At 42.8% G+C, this 23350-nt stretch overlaps 1 protein-coding gene and 1 long non-coding RNA gene across 7 annotated transcripts in view; one reads left to right on the forward strand and one right to left on the reverse strand.

Annotated features, from left to right (window-relative positions):
- The first annotated feature begins 546 nt into the window (after positions 1–546).
- On the forward strand, positions 547–21759 carry LOC119455893 (uncharacterized). The gene is made up of 3 exons (XR_005193029.2): positions 547–954; positions 1823–1943; positions 21653–21759. It is a non-coding gene; the product is annotated as an uncharacterized LOC119455893 (long non-coding RNA).
- The window catches only part of LOC119455886 (transmembrane protein 245), a 52029-nt gene continuing 31618 nt past the window's right edge, over positions 2940–23350 (reverse strand). For 4 of the 6 annotated variants that reach the window (XR_007467545.1, XR_007467542.1, XR_007467544.1 and 1 more), the window contains 8 exons: positions 21715–21942; positions 20089–20211; positions 18696–18927; positions 16267–16441; positions 14651–14830; positions 12184–12327; positions 9489–9542; positions 2940–3724 (listed from right to left, as the gene is read on the reverse strand). Coding sequence is in view for 2 of the 6 variants with exons in the window: in XM_049669396.1 (XP_049525353.1) it covers positions 9524–9542; positions 14651–14830; positions 16267–16441; positions 18696–18927; positions 20089–20211; positions 21715–21942 (957 nt within the window). In the remaining 4 variants the exon portion in view is untranslated. The remainder of the gene's footprint in view (positions 3725–9488; positions 9543–12183; positions 12328–14650; positions 14831–16266; positions 16442–18695; positions 18928–20088; positions 20212–21714; positions 21943–23350) is intronic. The other 2 variants (XM_049669396.1, XM_037717406.2) reach the window with 2 other exon arrangements.

Raw genomic sequence — 23350 nt, forward strand, 5'->3', positions numbered from 1 at the left:
AATTGAGCACATATCTTGATGCATCTGAGATGTCAAGGCTGATCAACATTATTGCACATCGAAATAGCAAGGGTTTGCAGGTGGTGAAATTTCCTGGTGCAGTGGGGAAGTCCAAATAATGTGAGTAGGTTTTCCAAGAATTGGTCGGTGATGGCGTCAATGTATATTGACTTTTTTGCTTCAACCTGGGAATTTGAACAAACATTGCAGTAAGACTTTGCCAAAAACAAATAACATTGGTTTTCGTTTTTGGACTTGCCTAGCCGACAATTTAACCCAGAAGGGTGTCAAAATGATACGAGCTTTAGAAGGGTAGTGGCAATATTTGACAAATCATTTCATTTGCGTTAAATGAAGGTCTTGGACCTCTAAACCCTAGAAAAAATGGTGACCCAAGAGTGCCGTAAATAATTAGCTTTTTGCCGGCAGTTTCGGTTTTGTTTTCCAGGAGATACTTTGTTCTGACGTCATTACTATGTGGCAGCCGGAAGTTTCGACACGCGCACAGGCCACCGAGCAGTCTTTTTTACCCATCTGATCTATCTTAATAACTAAATACCTGTGTATACTAAGCTACAGTATTGTTATTCAAAATAGAAAGTTTGCTTCATTGCATGTTTTCATTGCGACATCGCCATCACGAGAAGCAGACGACTCGGTGTGCGAGTGACACTTGCATGCGAGTGACAGCCATGCATGATGTCAGTCGCTGTTTTTTGTCGCTTACGTGCTTCTAGACAGCAATAAATGTACTAAAAATACGAGCCAGCGTTGCTTCGTGGCGCGTCAACGACCAGCTCAACAGAAAGTTTTTAACGGTGGAAATCAGTGACGTTTACCACAGCATCCGTGCGTGTACTATTTTTATTTGCTCAAGTTCCCGGCAGCGCCGCAATAATGCCATGAATGCGCCGGCGCTCACAGTGACACTTCAAACCCTGCAAGTCCGCAAGAGTAAGTAGCGCAAGTGTGGTCACTGTGCGAGCAAGGTGACGATGTGTTATGTTACAGCTCCATTTCGAAATTATGCACTCTTTTTTTTTTTTTTCACTTCGACAGTGACGCGCCTTTCTCGCTCGAAAACATAAGTACAAAGTGACTGCGAGTCTGTTTGAGCTGCTGCAAACTAGAAACAAAACAAAAGAAGTAACGTAAAGTGCATTGGCGTGGCTGCGCATTACGTGGTCGCGGTTGTGCAAGGGGTTTCTTTTCTGGTGTTCCCGGCAAGTACAGCTAGCTGTAATGTGTATGCGTGCACCAGTTGCTTGTAGGTCAACGCGTCTACGTTTTTATGAAATTCAGCATATCTCATTTTCTGTATATGACGACCAAAACTGGCAAAGCTGCGTGGTCATCTTGTCCCATATTTGCACGACTGTGCACCACTCGCTTCATCTGTTGTGTTTTCTAACGAACAGCCGGACTAGTGAAAATTTATATAGGTTCAAAGAATCTTTGTATGGAGTCGAGGTCTCATGTTTTAGTCGCATCTTCTGCCGGGCCCAGACTCGCTACTGGCTGCGACATGACTAATGTGTCTTGAGTGGTGAGCATAAGTAGCCACTCCCTAAACTGTTAGATTGGGGTCTGTGTCGGCGCCTGGCCAGGCAACTCCACGTAGCCTACAAACTTCCCAGACATTCTCACAGTAACGAGAAGGCTGACCTTACATGCAACTTAGTAAGCCCTGAATGTAAAATTAAAGATGGGAAAGGTGTTGAGTTGCTCTTGATGTACTACCCTTGCGTCTGATAACTTCGGTAGGTGAGGGCAGTATTCGAGTACAATAGCCTAGACATACCTTGTTTGTGATTTGTATCAGGCCACAGCAGAGGAGAAACCATAGTGGTGGTGCGGGAAGTGGCAGGTGCCCTTGCAGAGGTTGAAAAACAAGTGGCATCGACTTCTTGGCCAAAACCACTCTACTGAGCAGTTATGTGTGGGTGAGTGCTCTTGTAAATGTTTCACGGAAGCTTTTCGCTCATTTTTAGCTGCGTGTGCTTTTGTTCACCTGACAAATGCCGCGGCAACAATTTTGCTGCGAGGTGGCACATTCTCAACATGTCAGTCAGAATCTCATGGCAAGACAGTTTTTGAGATGTCGACCTCTTCAGCTGCTTCCTGAACTGGCAGGTGATGGTTGGAACGAATCATTTCATTCACTTCCTCCACAGTGGAACTAGTATTTGAAGTAGCTGGTCTTCCTGAACGGTCATCTTCAGTAGAAGTGCAGCCCTCTTTAAAGTGTTTTCCATCACTTGTGCATTGCAGTCGTCCCTAAAATTGAAGTCCCTACAGCTTTTTGTCACATCTGATATGTCTCCTTAAAAGATTTTCCAAGCGTTATGCGGAACTTTACGAAAACTGGCTGCTCCACTGAATCGCCCATTTCAACGTGCATGGAAAAAATTTCCAAACGCAGCCATCAGTGTGTGACAAAACAACATATGCTTTTGCCAGCTGGTACACTAAATGTGCCACTAGAGGGCAGCTCAAGCTGCATTCAAGTTATCTGCCAGACTGCAATTTATAAAGTTCACAAACTTTCTGGACAGACCTTGCATGTACTGGTGAGAAATATGCTGTGTGTAGTGAAATTCATTTATAAAAGTTGCAATAAAGGTTGGTAAAGTGGGGCAGGGTGTTTTGGCAGCCAGCGCTGGGCCTTCTCAAACTTTTCCATGTTCTTCATAGAGATGGCTCAAGCTGGGAGTTAACATAAAGAGTACAGCAAGATTGCATTTGGAAATCATTGCAGACCTTTAGAGGGTTTGCTCTTGGCCCACCATTTCGATGTATGCCCTCTGCTAAGTGCGTTCACAAGTCTGCTAACAAGTATTTTTTCCCCTCCATTTTTCATTTGCTACTACTAGTTGAAAATAGAACACACTATTCTAAATTTCCTTCAACTTCAATTCAGAAATTTGTACACACGTACATTTTCATTAAACACAACCTTTATTTTGTAAATAACATCAATGGTTTAAATAACATCAATGGTTGCATCCCGCAGATCTGATGTATATTATCAATAGTCTGAATAGCAAGCAGCTTCTGTACCAACAAGGATTAAGCAACATGATGGGAGGCAATTTTCAGGCACCAAGTTACCTGTCATTGATCTATTCAACATTCATGCTTGAATCACACAGTATTAGAGGAACTAGCAGCAACAGATCCATCCCTGAAATGATTGTGCTTAGTGAAAATTCTTAACTGCGCTATTCAAATGCAAGATTTTACCAATAACAACGCTTTCTGGACGTATACATTTCACACACAAAAAGTTGCCATTCCTGGTCACATGCCCCGATGACCACAAGGCGAGCTTCAACAGATGATGTGACCGATAAAATTACAAAATGTTCTTTGGTGTTAGTAGTACTTAGGCCGTATTGAAATGCGAGCACAAGAAGAATTTGTGACATTGCGAGTATTATTGCTTCGACATATTTTCAAAACATTTACGCGAAGCGACAACAACGTGTTATATTCTGCTGTGCTGCACCAATTGGTATAGCATACACATGACAAGGAAAAATTGCGTTAACATAAAAGGGTGCTTGCACAAGCCAAGGATGTAGGCTGCAGAGGCAGTTGTGCGCTGCAGACGGAAGGCATACATTGGCAATTTGAAACTGGCTGAGCAAGGCACAAAATGACTAGCAGCTGGTAAGGAGGCAGGTTGTCCGTGGATGCCAGGATGCTTCATCTGCTGTTGTACCTGGAAGAAAAAGTGAGCATGCAAGGCATCATTGCAATGAGCCCTGTTATGCAGCACACCCGGTGACTCATAAGTACTTGTGCAGTACCAGCATAATGCTGTTGAGAGCACAATGCCATCATTGTGCTCACAGTACTTGCTACTGTGAGTGGGCACATGGAGCAAATGCAGAGCCACAACACATTCAGTGCACTAAGTAATCACGTAGCAGATGTGATGCAAGTTACTGGCTATTTGGTGCTGCATTTGCATAAAAAAAACTTGAGTTTCTTCTTATTAGTAGTTTATTACTTTATGCATCTGCACACAAAAAGCTTGATGGCCACTGTCACATTCTTCACTGGACTGTGGAGGCATAGTCCAAAACCGGCACTTATGCATCTTTGTTTCGATGCTGTGAGAATATCTATAATGTGCACATCTATAAGAGCAATTTCGTTCGCATGGAGTTACTTAATGCGTGAAAAAGTTTCAGTAAATGGGGCATTTCTATGTACCACTCCCATCAAATTGGTTCAAATGTGCCAAGTTCATGTAGAGCATTTGGTTTTGCTCTGTAAATGAAATTATTGTGCTTAAAAAGGGTTGGTTGTGCATGTGTTATCTAGTTCACAAGTTTGTACAATGGCATGATGTTTACGAAACACTCGTTTCAGTGCACTTGTGCGCTTGCTTCTCCGTCTGTGATGTTCTCACATGTAAGAGACACAAAGCAAAAGTGCATGTTCAACAATTCAAATAAGGCACTCTTCATGAGAAGTGGCAGAGAACAATGCTATATGGATTCATCACAAAGGTAATGTCTTTCCTCCTTTCACACATAAATATGTCCAAGGAGGTGTGGTTGTTTCTGGCACTTAAAGACAGCAATAGTTGGTAAAGGCAAACACTGTCAAATGATGTGGAGTGGTACATAACATTCTGAAACAAATATGTGCTTTGTTTTCTCCAGTCTGAGCACATTCGTTGCTTTTCAGAGCCTTTGTTCACCACGATGCCAGCATAAGCCTGGTGCTAACAGACTCACACTAGCACTTTTCGCACTTACGAAAAAGGCTGATCAACATTATTGCACATCGAAATAGCAAAGTTGAAAAGCATATTCCATGCCATCCCTGTGCAAATAGCATGCTTATTTGCTACGCTTGTGTGTCACACTTCCTAGTTCAGTTCATTAGGGAACTATAGCCACGCTAGGATAAAAAGATAAGGTGACATATCTATACGTTTTGTTATGAAGCAATTAATAGGGCTTAAAAGTTAGGAATGTTAAATAAAGGTGAGGCGCAGGTGGTGTACAGCTCTATGGATCAGGGATCAGGACAGGAAAGCAAGATGCACATGCTGGTGTACTATAATTGCTCTAAGAATGCATGCTTTCAGGACTCGTGCATTCACTGAAGGCCTCTAAACTCCATGATGAAACTGCCCTCCACACCAAAATAAAAGGTTTAGCTTTTACCCAATTTATTCCAAATATACATGAAAAATGCATGTGATCTTAACTGTGGTCAACTGCTGAACTGATTTTATGAAATTTGTCAAATTTAAAAGAAACAAGTCTAGAAAATGTTGGGAGCAGGTATCAGTGATTTAGCTACATAGCTACAAAAATAGGAAAATATAGAAGATACTGCGTTGCTGTGTTTGAACCGCTACAAGAACAGATATCAGTATTTTGTAAACAGCAGCTGGCAAGCACCGTATTTATTGCATGTCACCCTACAAAATATACACTTACTAAGAATTGCAAAACTCAAGCAGACAAATTATTTAATGCAAGCAAACTGCTAAATAAATTAGTGCACTTTAGACACACTAGCGGGCTCAATAGCACAGCAAATTACTAGAAAGAACCCTTTGGTTTTAGCACAGGATGAGGGACGATCTGCTATCATGATGCACTCCACGGATACTCTGGCAGGTGGTCTAAGATGAAACACCCATGGTGGCACTGCACTAAATTTTCTTAGTACATGGATATGGCTACATTATGCCATCTTAGTTTGCATTATATATATATATATATACAGAATCCTGTTTCTATTATTCAAGTTGCCAGAAGTCCCTTCTGGTGTTGTGAGCTCACTTTATATTTGTGCAAGCAGTATTTACTGATCTTTTACAATCATAGAAGAAAAAACAAACAAGTGATGACTAAATAGATTTTTTAAATAATGCACCATTGACAGTGTGCATTTTCTGCATTTGCACACAACAACACAGTTATTGTGGTGTTTTTGTTTTATATGCAAAATTAATTTATGTTGGTTCAGCAGTTTCCCAGCGAGAGCATTTCTGCATTTTACATGCTTTAGAACAGTGAGCGCTAGAGAGAGCTCTCCAAGTTCTCCTATATTCCGCACTGAAATTTTGTGCCCATTCGTGAGCATTCACTCTAAAGCAATAGGTAGCAGCAGTGTTCTTATGTAACGACAGAAAGGTGTCCTGGTAAAGACAAGCTGACAGCTGTCTCAAAACAAAACTGGCAAGGCCTATCCAAAAATGTCCTGTTACAAGTGGAGTGTTTCACCCAGACAACCTTAAAAAGCTGGCTCATGTTAATCATACATATATATTTTACTGAAGTTTCTACATGTGGATGAGGTTGTTCAAAAACACAAATAAGGAATTGCTATAAATATGATTGCTATCATTGATCACAAGTATTACAATTGTGTCTAGTGAGAGTTATGGATATAAATAAGTGTGTGCCATTTGAGACCAATTTGGAATTCTACCAGGCCTAACACTTGTAAAGTCAATACGTAGTATGCATTTACATTTAGAATGCATATCACTTTTAGAAGAATAAAAACATGAACAAGCTCAAGCCTGAAGTACCACCACAACTGACTGAATAATTTCACGAACAAAAATTAGGTGTTACAACAGGCCCAAATTCACTTTAAGTAACCAGCTTGGCCGTCACCCATATGTTGCATGCGCATATCATTATACAGTTGACATCTGCTGACTCACTCAGATATATACTTTAAAATTCCAGGCAACGTTAACTCATAACCTTGCTTGGTCTTCTATGTGGTGAGTGTGTTCTGAAGCCACCTAATTCAAACAAGTGTTTTATTGAAACTTAGCTTTTCAGAGCCAGAACAGCTCAGCCAAAAACAATTGGAGATCACTCGTAAGGCACGAATAGTTCAAATGGCTAATCTTTGATACTCAGACTGTTGTGTACATTGATGGGTGCTAGTATAAAATAATGGCACTGACCTGGTCACCTACAGCACGACTAGATAGTATGTGTTTTTGTATCCCTGTCCTGATCGTATGTATCTGATCAAATGCAACAAAGTATGCACTATACCCATTTGTAGAATAAGACAGTTTTGTTTCAGGCCATACCTTATTTAAACCTCATTTTAATTTTTCATAACTAACACATAAACCTGTGGTCCCTGAATGTTTCCATGCAAATAACACATTTCAGTGTGCTTACTTAGCGTGGCCTGGGCTTGTGTAAATGCGAGCAAAAATCTGTGTTGGTCCTGCATTGATGCATGAAAATATGGCTATAAATAATGGTAGTGACCTTGTGCCTAACTAAACAAAGTTGCATACAAACAGTGCATATTTGGGGGAGCAAGCCATAACTCTTTCCTTACTGTACCATGGGAAAGTGATAAATGGCTTTTTTCTATAACTGCTGAAGAATGACTTCGTAATTTTTCAGCAAAACATGCTTTGCACTACGTGGTTTGAAGACAGTGCTTTCAGTTTTGCATTTGTCATTTCTTGGCACCTTGGGAGAGTCTTTAAAAGGGCAACTTTGGCCGCTGGTATAAGAGTCTTTAGCTTGTCTGCAAACTTATTACCATTAGCAGAATATCGGGTTAGCGCACAGGTGTACGGCAGCAACAACGCTGGTAGCGACATTTTGTGATGCAGAGTTTAGCCACCAAAGCTAATACTGCAGTGACCTGCTATATTCTACTTAACTTCTGGTGTAAAGCATTGATAGCAAGACAATTGTTAACATGCAGTCGTTTTACGATTTTCCTTCGAAGACATTCAAGCTACAAAAAAGTGTATAAAATGCATTGTAGTTGGATAAAGCATCTCAAGATGTTACCAGATTTGTCACTGCCTTCCATGGCTCTGGTAACCCAGTTATCCATAAAGGATATGAAGTTTACAGACAAGCTGAAACCCTCTATTGTCAAACATGGCTGCCAGCATGCACAGCACGTTGCAAAACTAGCTGCACAAACATGGAGGACGGAAAGAAACTGGGGAGTGGCCCTGATGTCACTCCACAAAGTCTTACTGGGGTGAAATATTATAATGGTTTGGAAGGTGAACCATTTGCTTGCCCTCGTGTGGCTGGTCAGAATGGCATCTTTGCTGACAAAAGAGCAATTCTGACTAATCATGCTAGGGCAAGTGAGCAGTTCGCTTTCCAAACCATTACCAAGTGAACCGTTACATGATCTCATCCCTGGAATGGCACATTAAACTTACGAGGCATATCCTTCCCTTTTATATCTGCCCTTTCCCATCTCCGAGCCAAATGTGCCCTTTTCACACTTTGCATTACACTGACCAAGGGTACGTAAACCACAGAGAGTAACCAGCTTCCTAGGCGACTTTTGCTATATTTGCCCCATAAATGTGGACAATAAAGCCTAAAACGGCCCACGACTTCAACACTTTTTGCAGTGCACCTGGGGCCTCTACATTTTTTTCCTCCTCGTACAAACCACACTCTTCAGACCTTCAGTTGCAGGTTATTTAATGACAGCAACAACAAGGGCTTTGTAGACTGTGTTAGGCCTTCTGATTACCAGCTTGCACTGCTATTCCTTGTTAGCAGACATCAACTTTCACACGTGTTATGAACTTAGCGCTGAGTGCACATTTCATGCACATTTCATGCATGTGCCATCACATGAAGTTCTCAGTCAAAGAAGGCCTCAACTCAGTGTTAGGCTGACCGTACGTAGTGATACACCTCTCACCTGCACGAACAGTTTCAACAGTTTCATTTTTTTTATTAAGCGTGTGCACACCTCAGCTGGTAGGTCCAAAGCTAGACAAGCTAGACCAGCTTGTTAGAAAGAAGCTGGTCTAATTGATGTTTCACTACATGGTCAATGCATCGTAATCCTCAATGCAGACTAAGGGCTGTGGTGTGAAACGACAATAACAGAGCCAAAATTGGTGCAGAGCACCTTTTCTTGAGCTCTACAGAGCAACAGCTTCTCTGCATGGCACAGGAATCACAGCTGATAACATTATGGCCAGTCTCCAAAACTGCAATAACTTATCTTTCTAGGAAAGTCTATTTTACAGACGTTTAAACCACAGAGCAGGTGCATATTTCATATGCTTCAGTTTTTCATTAATCCTTGTTAATGACACTGCACCTCAGTATGCTAAAGGTGAAAAACAATTATTCCTTTTTTTTTTTGTCAGTGCTCACTTCAACTGTCCAGAACATTTTGCCTGACTACTACTTTGCTGTCATTTAATAGACCAGTACTATTTCTATAGTAAAAAAAAAAAAAAAAAGTTGAGCCCCCATTGTAATCACTGTAAATCAGCACTTTCATCAACAGTAAGGAAACAGTTAAAGATGTCACCAGCTGTCACCCATACAAGTACACATGCTATTAGTGACAGGGGCAGCCAGGAGAATGGGAAAACCAGGAGCTTTGCCTACGTAGTGTTAAAAAGAAAAGCGAAAACGTTTGCAAAATAGAGAGAAAGCAGGCGAATTTCACGAAGCTAATGAGCCTCTCACCTTGGATCCACAGGGGTGATGTGCGCCATGCCACGCTAGTCTATTGTGAACATCCTAAACAGAAGCGACACCCATTGGCACCACAACCAAAAGTAAACAGCAAGAAGCAAAAATGAAAGATGACAGCGTGCAGCACACATTTCTTGGTGAACAGTGATGAGCAATGGCATGACCAAAGCCTCCCTGCTGCAAGAGCTCTAGTCTCACTGCACATGTTGGTAAAAGGTAAATGGCCAGCACCAAACTATATACGCACACCACTGCAGGCTTTTGCAAGTTCTATTTTTCCCAACAGAAAGCTCGGCCACTTATTCTGAAGCACCTAACCTGCAAGTACACAGTTAGAAGACTGTGCAGTAAGACTCGGAGATAATGACTCATTAAAATAGTGTTAACAGAGTACTGACAAATATTTTTGAAGTTGTAGAAACTACCACATGCATCTTGCACATAAAAGGATAACACTGAGCAAACATAGAGGTTGGGAAACATGAGATAGAGTCAAACCTTGTCGTAATGAAGTCGCATCTGACAAGACAAAGTGTTTGCAAAATCCAATATTCATTATAAGCATACATACCGATATTGTTATGAAAAAAAAATTGAAGTCACATCTATGCAAAATAAATTAGTCTGTGCACACAACCATGCGTTCGCTGTGATCACACGGGATTGTCACGTTGGCTTGTCAGTTGTGGCCTAACCAAGCCAAGCTGCAAGCCAAAACACGCACGCACGTCCAGAATGTGCCATTTCACCATGGAAGATTCCTCCACGTATTTGAAGCTGCGCTTGCTAAGTACAGTTGCCAACCGATCATGTCCAAAAGATTTAGCGGCACACCGTGTGTCGTTAAACATTTCGATGGCGGTGCCGCGGGTCCGAAGGAGCGCGCGGGTTCGAACAATTGGGAATCTGAAAATTTTATCAGCCACTGTATTTGACATTTTTGAGCCAATTTTTTACATTTTGACATATTTCCAGCCACATGCAAACAAATTTGCTTCGATATAGCAGATCTAATGTCGGATCCCGCATTTTCGCTGTCCTTGGTACAGAAGAATACTCCAGTGAAATAAGGCACCAAATTTTATATTTACTTCATTATACTATCCAATAACAACGTATATCCGTGCTCATTATATCAAGGCTTGAATTATTTTTATTTGATACTAAAGTTGGTCTTGAAAGCCTGACCTGGCATCGACATTATCATGACATAGCAAAATTTTCCAACATCATGCAGCAATAAGACAAGGTACAGTTGTGCTGGTAATAAAAATAGTAACTAGAGTACCTGCACACATTTCTTACATCTCCACTCACACGTGGCAGCCACAGCGACCACAGGAACAGAGCAAGCCAGTGTATTGTGACAGTGTACCCCCTTCGTACTGAAAACCAACATTGGTTTGTAGAAACAAATGTGTAATATTGCAAATTATCTAGGGTGCTCTGGCACTTGCCAGCACTCTTTCCTAAAGTTTAGAGGGTCTTGATCTTCATTTATTTGCAAAAAAAAAGAAAAAAAAAAAAGACACGAGTCAAAGACGTCAGTATGTCAGTACTCCGTTAACACTTTCTATACAGACAAAAAGCCTAGCTCTTTCCCGGATGCTGAGTCCACCTCGTCAAGACTTTATTTTTTTAACACTTTCCTGATTCAAAGGCATGTGTCATTTTTTAAGAATGATATATGTTCATTGAAACATACATTAGATGGCACATGATGTACATGTTACTTGAACAATACCTCACAGTGTTTTGTTTGTCCTGGCTTCACTGCTTTTTAATAACAACATACTCCTCTGGCATAGAGCATTGTTTCTTTTGAATTGCAATAAAGAGAGCCTCGTCAAAAAATTTTAGTGTAGTGAAAATGAAATTGGAGTATACGTCTAATGAATTGTATGCAGAATCTCCCGAGTTCCAGGAAACATTATATGATAATTATACCAAGATCTAGCACACCTAAAGTGAATTCTGTAAATAAAAGTGCACCAAAACCACCGTTTTTCTCTTGTGTAAGCATTGGACTTCACTTTAAAAGTGGCAGAGAGATTTAGGTTCACTCAAGAAGGTGTATTCATGAATGAACCAGCAAATGGGATTTCACCGACAATCCTGAACTCGGAGATTTCACCTAAGACGGCACAGCTTTATGAATGCATATCCCTGTAGGAGGTGTGCACAGAATAACTGCAAGATTTTCTGAATAATCCCATACTAAAAATGCTAGCACAGATGAGTTTTGACAGGTTAAATATAATTTATAGAGGCACGGCCACAAAGCACCTACTGGAACCTGAACTCTTTGTAGATAAACTTAAGATTGTGCTAGGTTCAGCTGCTAGCAACCAAAAAAAGCACTGGCATTGTCTGCTGCAGTTGTACTGTAGTGGTATCACCCAGCTAAAATGAAAAGCTGCTGTTACTGTTTTCCAAACATCACATTACCACATTTGCTTCTCTATCTAAAGGAACAAAGAGCTTGTCTTTTCAAGAATTCAGTGAGGCTGATGTATGTGAGCTTGTCTTTTCAAGAATTCAGTGAGGCTGATGTATGTTCTGTGCCAAATAAGGTATAGATGAAAGTTCAGTGTTAGATGCACATGTAATTACTGGCAAGTTGGCTGTCAAAAACATAAATGAAAGCAACCCAAATGAGCACACTATTCCAGCTTATTAAACACACCAGATGGATAAAACGTGCAGTTTAAGTCCCCTGCACAAAGGGTGAAGAGGTCAAGCATTGATGCTGCCACCGATGTCAATTTCTCAAATTAGCATTGATGGTGTAAAGAGCCCGACCATCTGGTTTCGCCGTGGCAAATAAAACCTATAATGGGCAAAACACAGTTATTCCTCTTGCCGAATGCGTTCACTTGAACCACAACTTACACTATGCGTTACATCTTGGTGGTCGTTAAGCACTCTGTTAATTGTTTTGTTGTATGCACACAGGCTTCAGTTAGGTACAATTCACTGACAACAAAAGTTTCCTTGGCATGTCAATCAATAAACCGTGCCACATCGTTGCGCTACCTAATACTGTGCATTTTCTGTCAAGACCCACGCCTCACATACATACATCTTGAAGACATGCTTTCAGTGACAAGTCATTGTATAAATGTGTAGTATAACATGTTGTTGAGAAGTTTGCCATCTTATTTGCATGTGCATTGTAACATGGGTTGATGTAGACTTCAGTTGAATAGTACTGCTGTACTGATTAGGCAGAGGGGGTGGGCTCACTGTACCCATGGACCTGCTGAGGTGTTTCATAGTATTAATGTGTGAGACAGCCTTTGATACCGACTGCTCTTCATGAACGTTAGCCTGACAAGTTATGGCTGCGATTTTGCTCCTGTTAACCTAATAAAGAAAATAATGTAAGAGGAAAGTTGTGAGTGCCAACATGTGATGCTGCATCTTGTTTCAGTGTATCCATCTAGCTCATCATTCTATATTCTGTCATTTACTTTCTGGGCTTGCAAATAAATTAGTTTGCTCTGTTCATCTGTGCAGTTTATGCAGTAATAATATTATTACGAATATATTACATTCATGCCTTAACGCTTCCTCATCGTAATATGTAAGTTAGCATGTAAGTACAAACTTATAATTTCTGGCGGTGGCATAGAAGACGTCTTGAAAATGTGTTTGGCAATACTGTGCTACCTCAAGCTACCATGACATGCATTCAACTCGGAGGTTCAGCACAAAAGATTAAATTCATTTGCTTTGCAATGGAGGGTCAGCCACCAGAGAAAGCTTCATCCTAGACATCTTGTTCAAACAGACATCTTAGCAGTCCACAATGTAGCCCTCTTGCACGCTTACGGATTTGAGCAAACAGAGATATCGGCTTAGCAGTCCACAATGTAGCCCTCTTGCACGTTTACGGATTTGAGCAAACAGACATATCGGCAAGAAAGGATGTGCATGCATGAAATGTGGGTCTCAACAAAAGGTGCACAACATTAAGATGGCATGGCGACATGTTTCAGTCGTTCCTCATGTATGACGCAAATTTTTCGGGGAATGGCAGTCGCCTTCAATGCAATCTGAAAGGTCCTGTCAAAGAGAACTTTCATTGCAACGTCTAGTGCCATGACACGCCGCAATGAACAAAAGAGCTTGAACATACAGTTTGGTAATGCCAAAAGCAGCCAACCTCTCAGTGTGCTCAGATTGTAGCCTCTACCTATAGCAGGCTAATTAAGACTGAGAATGTAAAATCTGCAAGGTACAAAGCACGACAAAGTGGGCCTGCAACCTACACTAAGGTGGCATGTTTGTATTTAAAGGCATGTGTCAAAGCATGCAACGACATGCCGCAGAATTTCTCTAGAGCCATTGACGTGGCATTACAGATGCAAACGCTGTACCTGGATGTTCAGAATGTTTACAGAACCAAGTCACCCGCATCAGTTATGTAATCAAACCACTTCCAGTTTGGTGCCAGCATAGTTTTCTAAGCTGCATTAATTCTAATTCATTCAACACTTCTTGCAGCAGAAAGAGGCCCATTCTTTAATGCCTTGATATGTTGCTTTTGTTAAAAAAGTCACAGTCCACATAAATGGACCAAAGCTTTAGAAACAATGTTATTATGTTTAAGTACATAGTGCATTAAAATGCAGCTACCCAACGTACAGCTAACTAAAGTGAGCTGCGAACCAGCACATGTCTATTCTATGGCTTCCTGGTGTAACTAGTTAGGTAAAAGTTAGGACTCTGCTTGGTCCACTTGTTTTTAGTCTAAACTATGTGCAATATAATGCAGGCTATGTATAAGACATAACAGACTTCCTTTAACAGGAACCTGAAAGGACATTGGCATCTGTCTCACAAGAAATTTGGCTTAACAGGAGCACACTGAGTCTGTGGTAAAGTAACCGAAGGCTTCCAGACTGTTCAGGTTACAGGGGATTTCATCTGAACGCAGTCCATATTAAAGGTGATCAAGGCTACTGATGTACCTATTTTACATTTTGTTTAGGGCAACAAGCAAGCAAACACGATGAAAGCTCTAACAGCAAATGCTGCCGCTGTCAACTACAGGCGTAGAAAAAAGTGCCCCGAGAAAAGGTCACACTCCAGACGTCGAACTTTGCGAGTGGCAAAGATGTGGAGTCGTCCCTGCATTAGGGCCTCACCTCTTGAAGCTGAAGCGTCGGCCCGCTGTGCTAGAGGGCATGGATTGCATCACAGAGCGGTAAACTTTCATGGCTACAATGAGAACACACAGGAGCATGGGCCCAAACAGTGCACCCTGGAAGCCCAGGCAGAAAACACCGCCCGCTATCGCCAGCCCAGTCAGGAAGGGATGACCACCCCTGCAGCAGTGAGGAATTGGCATGATCACCGCAAAGGATGTAACTGTAACCCACACCCTATGTCACGCCCAGAAAGAGCCTTTAGGGTATGTAAATGAAAAAAAAAAAAAAAAAAAAAAAAAACGTTTTAAAGAAAGAAAAAATAAGGCAGCCAGCATGTTCACGGAAAAGCTGCAGTGCCAGTTTCAAACGTAGTCTGAAGGTGTCAACCGAGCAGAAAATGTTCTTTCTAGCAACAGTTAGTATATCAAATCGTATCTTAAAGTTAAGAGGATTGTTGAGTTAAGCTTGATTGATAAATCACACTTCAACTCCAAAAGTTCAAATCCAAATTATATTTTATTTCACCAGAAATGGTCTGGATGGCTGCCTAGGCTAACAGCTGTAATCAAGCAGGTTTACGGAGGCCCAGGCAGCATGGCAGGGCACGTAGCGGTTAGGGTACAATATATGCAATAATATTTTCATCAGATTTCAGGAGAGTAACAGATCCAATCAAGTTGCAACAGAGGCCTATGGAAAGGAATGATGAAACATATTAACAGGATACAGATAAAGAACTTTGCTGCTATGGTCCTATCTTACCAAGAACAGAGGTCTGCTAAGTCAGAGAAGATGCACAAAAATACCAAGACGAGTGGCGACACCACCTTGGAGTTCTTACACCAGGCATTCTTGATGTCACAGATTTTGGCAGTGTGCACTTGGGATTTAGCCAACAGTTCAACTTTCATTGCAATCTGAAGGAACCAGATTTGGCCCCAGAAGTTCTGAGAACTTTTTCTGCACAGAAACGTTGCAAATTGGAGTCAAGGCATAGAATCTGTGTCACCACAATGACATACTGATGCTGTAGTTTGGGTGTGGCATTCGACATGGGGAAGTTAGGCTCTATTGCCTTTGTTTTTCCATAGCCCTCTGTTGCAACTTGATTGCATCTGTTACTCTCCTGAAATCTGATGAAAATATTATTGCATATATTGCACCCTAAATGCTGCGGCACCATTACATGTAACGGCTGCCTGGGCCTCCGTAAAGATGCTTAATTACAGCTGTTAGCTTAGGCAGCCACCCAGACCATTTCTGGTGAAGTTTTTCCGACAAGTACCTAAATAATGCAGATAGAATGCAGATAGATAGGTATAAACTGCAGAAGTGTTACGCTTTAGTGTCCCTTCTGCAAGATTCAGGCTGTGAGATCACTTAATAGTACTCAGTGCGTAAGCCTAGTCACAATCTGTTAGGCAAAATCAGTTCAAGCTGATGACTAATCACAATTAATCATTAGTTTGTTAGCCCACCTCTGCCCTGTTTCATATTCCTGCCTGATGTCTCACGTTTATTAGGCTGGTTTGTTTTCCTTGTCATTTGGTTTAGCCAACTGCTGTGGGACCAGCAACTTGAGAACAGGTCTTGCATGCGAGAGAGATACTTGCCCCTTAATCTCGGCATAGATGGCGCAGTCAACAAAGTAGGTGGGTGCCAGCTGGCAGATAAGCATGAGGAGTGCCTTGAGACGCTGTGCTTGCACCAGCCACAGCTCCAGCACAGCTGGCAGGCAGGCCCAGTATGCACCAATGAAAGGCACCGCCCCAAAAAGGGATGCCAGTGCTGTGGGCAAAGGGAAGCGTGACAAGTTGCATGAAACAGCCAAAGGTGGAGCTTCACTAAGTCTTAACAGCTGCTTGTAGCAAACGGCAAGCCACTGCCGCTGACCAACTGCTCTTTCTTCATGCTTTAGATAAAGCTACACTGTAACTTATAATCGTCATGACAACTGCAGTCAATAATGTGCAATATGTTCCTGGTAAAAACATTGATTAACCAGTGATGTCTTGGTGATGCCTCAGGCCTCTGGGATACAGTGAAATGAAAGAAATATAGACACAAGCACTGACAACCAACTGAAATTTCACTGGGCAAGGCTGTGCTATTTGTTTAATAATACCCTCGCCTCCTCTGTCCAAACAACATTCCTTGCCCAATTAAATCTTAGTTGCTAATGTTGTTGTGCAGTTGCTAATTTAAGAACTAAGTGACAGAAGAGGTGCAGGGGTGGGACTCCTGCATCAATTGAGCCATTTTGATACCATCGCAAATTCCTGCGCCAAATTGCGCCACGCTGCACCAGAACGGCTTCGGCATGTGTGCTCTGGCAGTGGCCGCGAATAGCAAGTGAATTTGTTCTCTGAAAAATAGTACAGCCCTTCACATTCCACACACTGCACGACGGCACCTCCCGCAAAGTTTATCGTAATTTTCGGGCTTATAGCACTGGACTTTTCGGCACTTCCGGCAAGTGACTGGTGCACGCACGGCCACTCCCAGTTGTTGTCACTACTGTCGGAACGACCAGGGCGGCTGTGCTTAGTGTACTAGAATACAGTTAAGTGGGCCGAGCGGCGCAAAACAGCAAAACGTAGGCTGAGGGCACTGCGAGCGAACTAAATATTGGGGAGGCACGCGCTGCAGCGGGTTCAGCGGGCGGGTGTCTCTGTCCCCAGGGCCGGGATAATGTAAAACTATTCGTCTGTTTTTATGCCCACATGGGCGAGGCCTCAGTCATTTTGACTTATCACGAAGGGCTAATATAAGGCGTATTTGGAATAAAACATTGCAGTTTCGCCCGAAAGGCGAAGCATCGATGGTGATATAGCAAATTAGTGGACAGCTATACGAAGTAAGGATAGTAGATTTATCGGCCGTATAAGTTTGTAAATATTCTCTTACTAAATAAATTAACAAGCTCGGTGTCACGCGCGCACAAGAAAACATGAGCACACCTCCCTCGATGACCGCACAAACTCGCTGACAAAACACTGGAGTGAGGATGCGTGGCAGCAGCACTGAGCGAATTCACCTTCGTGCTGCCTCTCACTTCAATGCAAACTAAGCGGCGAGAACATAGCGCGCACGAAGCTATCAGCACTCGGCGCACTCTGTCCCCATCGCAGATCCCTTTCAAGATAGGGCCCGTGCGGCCGCGCCATACACAGCAGCCGCCGGAGTAAAACGCCCCCCGCCCTATACCTCCCCGCCCCCGGTGCCTTGCACGCAACGGAAGATGGTGCGCTACCTCCCCGATTTCCTCCATTGCGCGCGCGAGATTGAGCCTCCATCGTCGGCTCACCCTCGCAAGCTTTAACTCGCACAGACAGCATACGGCGTGCGTTGATGATGTTATTGGCCCCGGACTTTATACAGAACATCATGGCGATGGCAGAAATGCACCTGGAGGGTCCCTATAATTTCTATCGCAGTAAAAAGAGATTGGAATAGTTTTAACATTATACCAGCCAAGGGTTGATTGCAGCTCTCTGGGTCGGCGGTTTCATATGGTGACCGAGAAAATATGTTACCACGTTGATTGGACCGCATAATTTGAGAACATTTTCCGCTATCATCATGAGTGTCGGTGTGGGAATATATAGTTCTATTGTAGTGCCAGCGATGTTTTTGGCTTTACAGGAAAGCATGCGCAGTGCCACCGCTCGACCCACTCTTCCATATTCTAGTATGCTATAGCTACAGAGCGTGCTTCTACTACGCGCTTCATGTTGGTTTATTCTATGTTTCGTCGTGGTTTCGAAGTGCGCTGCCATATCTCATTATTCCACCAAAATTGAGATTGGCCTGCTCCAGAATGCAATTTAGTCTGCTCCAACCTGCTCCAAAATGCAATTTTGTCTGCTCCAAACTGCTCTGAAACGCTATTTTACTTGTTCCAAAAATTGCTCCAAAATGACTTTGGGCAGTCCCACCACTGTAGGTGCTTTGCACTGCTCTTCCATCACGAGTTTCATGCACGCTGGAAGTTGCACATGCACTGCGTTCAAGCAGCAAGTGCGGTGATTGCAATGCTCACCAGTGGGAATGTACACCATCTTGACATCAAAGAGCGTGTGTATTAGCCATGTGTAGAGACCGTAGAAGGCGGCCATCTTGAAAGAGGCTGCAAAGACACCCGCGACAGCTTCCTCGACAGCTTCGCCCAGGCGGCTAGCCGAGCCTGGCAACATGCTCGCAAAGAGATCAAGTGGCTTGTAGCGGTCCGTGCTTGCACGCAGAAGGTAGAAGAGAGCAGTCAAGAACACGACCTGCAGACAACAACACAAGCGAGGGCTCATAAGAAAAAAAAAACAGTGAAATAGCAGCGTGAAAGGATCAGGTGGTGAAAGCGACAAGCTGATCATTCCATGTGACGGTGAAAAATAGTTGTGCTCAAACTCATGCACAGCACAGCAAAGCGAAACCGATTAAGTTATCCAAAACAAGTGCTACTTAGTACTTAAGAAGCACAACTTCATATCTTTACAAATACGTGATATTAACAACGAATGCAGCTGGCTGGTACCCTTTAGGTAGCCAGCCCTCTATGGTTTAAAATGCACAACTTTCAGAGAAATCAGTATCAAGCAGAAAAAAATGTCTACTACAAGGTGTGTAAAAAAAAAAAAGGCAGCACACGTAATTCCTTCGGCTGTGAACTCACTTACTGCGACAGCAGTAAATGTGAAGACCCCACTGTGAAGACCACCATCTTATTTTGTTTGCCTGCTTATTCCTTACATAGTTCTGCTCACCCACTAAGGGGAACTGGACAAAAAGCCAGCTATTACAAGGCAGTTGATTGTGGAGAGGCATGCGGTCGCGTAAAAATGCAGCCGCATAAAAATTTCGCACTCTGCAGACTCCCCATTTCTAAGCAAACTGGACTTATTTAGTTGAAATGTACAGGTTTATGAAACCTTTCATCCTGGCTGTTTGCGAAGGTTTATACTAATATTTTTTTAAAGGCTGTTCACCGTTTTACGATATGAATATACTTGAGCCAGACAATCTTGCTGCATCATGGTTATTTTCCTTTCTTTTTCGACACAGTCAGGCTGTGTTGTGGTCAGTGTACCAAGTTTCAAGAATTTAAGTAAAAATGTTGTAGTGTTTTTGTTACCATGATTCAGTGGACAATGTCGAAGCACCTACCTGGCTCTAGTTTCAGCAATGTGGCATTTGAGAGGACCTTTAATAATGTTTCCCTATGTCATTTCCGGAACTGTTTATGTTAATGTTTAAGCCGCCGAGAATGAGGAAGTTGCCGTGTTAAAGGCTTCTTACTTTTAAGGCTACCCATCTGTATCTTTTCAGGATACCAGTTACAGAAAACTGGGTTGAACTCGTCAACAATGCTTCACATTATTAGAGTTTCATGAGACTGACGTGAATACACAGCACAATGAAAAGAAAGGTTGTGTACTCACAAAATTTAGCACAAAGTTGAGAACCGCAGTACCACCGCCAAACAGGATTGAGATTGTTGTTGTAACCAGGCTGAGAACGACACTGATGTTGCCCTTCAGCAGGTTCCAGATAGATTCAAATACCTGTGGATAAGAGCCACATAAATACCATAAGCTGCCGCGCACAAGGGAAGAAGCCTGTTAGACGCTTCAATGCAGTGCATTGGCTTTCTTCATTTGCAATGTTGCTACACCCCTATGGGTGTAGTGTGTCCAAAAGGCTCAAAGGGTGGGAGACTGATTAAGTTAAATGCATGCTTGCTCCAGCTCTTGAACTTTTACAGGTCTAGCTAGCACTTGATCAGAGGCAAGCCACCCAAACATGGTATTTCTTAGTGGCCGGATCTGCTTCTCAGTATTGTTAGTACTACCGATAGAGTTGTTAAGATGTTAAAGTTCCATTCCAGATCGTTTACTGCACTCTCGTGAGAGCACCTCTCACCAAATGTATGTGTGGCTACTAGAAGAGAACCAAGCGAGATATCTAGGGTGAAAATTGCAGGATGTTGAGAAATATGTGTAGATACTGATAGGAACCATAATAGCTTTACGGGTAAACCCTACGAGTTGCTAGATAGCGCTACAGATCAAGAAATCGCAAAACTGCAACCTCACATCTACAGTGACCGTTTACACACGGTCACTGTAAGCAAACTACAGCACCTAGGTGCACAAAACATCGCAGGGGTAGCTCTTTTACACACTCATGGTAGTTTCAAAAATACTCTAAGACAAGTAGGACGTATGTGGCAGCAGTTACAAATGAACTTAAGGTAGTGCACTCGAGCCTACAGCATGCCATGAGAGTGCTGCAGCATGTTACATAAAGTTTTGGGTGTAAAAGGCAGCATGTTCTTTACAGGGCATCTTTGTTCGTCATGGCTCCAAGGAAGACAGTCATGTTTGCACCCTAGCGGTGTAAAGTGCCACTTAGCAGCTGCTTCTATCTTTGGTACATGCTTACTAAGGATTGCATAAATCTGGTATCTTGTTTCTGGCCTTTGCTACTGTTCCATAACGATTCCTTTTAGGACTTATAACATTACAATTTTTAATTCACTTTTATTTTCTTCTCATTACCTCACTTAACACTACTCGCTTCCTCACTTCAGCTGTCCTTTTTCTCTGCTTTCCTCCTTGTCTATTTCGACAGCTTCTGCCTTTTCATTGCCACCATTTATTTATCCCAATTTATTACCTTCCACGAGCTTTCCCTTCATTTTTTCTGGCATTTGTATCTGCACATTGTCCATGTCACTGTCGACTTTCTCTCTACAAAGACTAAGGTACACGACCCTTTGCAGAAGCTCACTAAACTGATTAAAAAAAGCTCACTAAACTGATTTTAAACTTATTTTAAAATATTTTTTTTCTGCCTTCTCAACTCAAACACTTAAAACTCAAAATGTCACACATACTTTCTACTGAGCAGGCCATGTGTAATAATCTGCTGTTTCACAATAAGGAAGTTCATTTTTATAAAATCATTAGTCTTACATAACAGTTATGCCACCGGATAACGCAGATTCAATGGGCAGACAAACAAGAAGTTACAATCTGGAAGAGCAGTTTCTGCGTAGCACCCACCGACATAAGAGTGCCGATGTTGTCCCGAACAAAGCTGGTAAAGAGGGAAAAATCGAGGTTCTGCAGGGAATCGGCGAGAGCATCCCACGAGGGCCCGTGGTGATGGGTGGGGTCATCAGTGGCATTGCGTGCCACCCACAGGTGGTAGGCACGGTCCCAGAGCTCCAGTGTCTGCCGCTCAACTTCCAACATGTGCGACTCATCTGCATCATCCAGGGCTCGTCGCACCTGCATAAGAGAATGGGAAACACACATCAGACACTCACCAGGACGGAAATCAAGTCAAATTATCGGATTCAACATCCCAAAGTCCCAACATAGAGTTCGCACTCTCTCCCGAGTCAGTATTCCAGGGCGCCCCGTAATATGGACAGAGTCGCCCACGAGAGAACAACTACTGCACAGACTAGAATGACAACTAAAGCTTGTAACGTCTACTTCTTTTCGGTGCGTCGGCTCGAAGGAAGAAGAGGACAATGCAGTCGCGCACACGTGGTGTGCCGTTTGTTCCCCTGCCATGTTTTTGCCAGTGTGAATGTTAAAATATATATATTACTATGTAGCGTGACTGAATGCATCACTCCCTTTACCGACAAGGTCAACAATTGGCATGAACAATGCACTTCACTCCCAGCACCTCCACAAACCGCGCGAAGGAGGAAAACCATCATATGGCCTCAGGCCCAGACCCATTCCCTACGTACCAAACACTTTCTCCATTACATTACGGGCCCCTACCTCAGTGCAGCGAGTATGGGGGTTTCCGAAATACATCACAAACACTCTGGGTCTGCCCTGGCACACAACCAATACATACACCAATACTCGGCTCACTCACCAAAATACCACAGACATTGGAGGAATGGTTAGATTATGGGGTTTTACGTGCCAAAACCAGTTGTGATTATGAGGCACGCCATAGTGGGGGACTCCGGAAATTTGGACCACCTGGGGTTCTTTAACGTGCACCTAAATCTAAGTACACGGGTGTTTTCGCATTTCACCCCCATCGAAATGCGGCCGCCGTGGCCGGGATTCGATCCCGCGACCTCGTGCTCAGCAGCCCAACAATTGGAGGAATGGTTGACCGATCCCTCACCAGTCAACATTGCTGTGTTAGCCAAGCTCGCCACAGCCTTTAGCCACATACAAGAAGATGACAAGGAAGCAGAGCACAACACGGACAAGGCAACAGCTCGTCGTCGTGATTTGTACCACTCCTATCTGAGGACAAGCTGGGCTCGCCCGTACTAAATCCTGGAAACGTAGTCATGTGTTTCCTGGTTTTAGTTCGGCCGGGCCCAGCTCGACCTCAGCAGGAGCGTTACAAATTCTAGTGACTAGCCTGGCTTGTCCTCGTTAGTGAAAGAGTTGAAGGGACACTGAAGCAAAACAATAAATCAGTGTAGACTGATAAAGTATTGTTTGAAAACTTTATTGTCGCTAATTTCGTGACATTGGGGAGATTATTAGAAATGAAAAAGAAGGTCAAAATTCAATTTTTAAAATTTTGCGTCGGAGCCGAATGCCGGTACCTCAGTGCGACGTCACGAATTTCAAAGTATTTTTGCGTAATTGGGCCGCGTTGGTTCAGTAAAAAGTTCCTGAAACTTGCCCTTGGCTCCTTTAGACACCA

Source organism: Dermacentor silvarum, chromosome 6, assembly GCF_013339745.2.
Source record: "Dermacentor silvarum isolate Dsil-2018 chromosome 6, BIME_Dsil_1.4, whole genome shotgun sequence".
NCBI classification, from domain to species: domain Eukaryota; kingdom Metazoa; phylum Arthropoda; class Arachnida; order Ixodida; family Ixodidae; genus Dermacentor; species Dermacentor silvarum.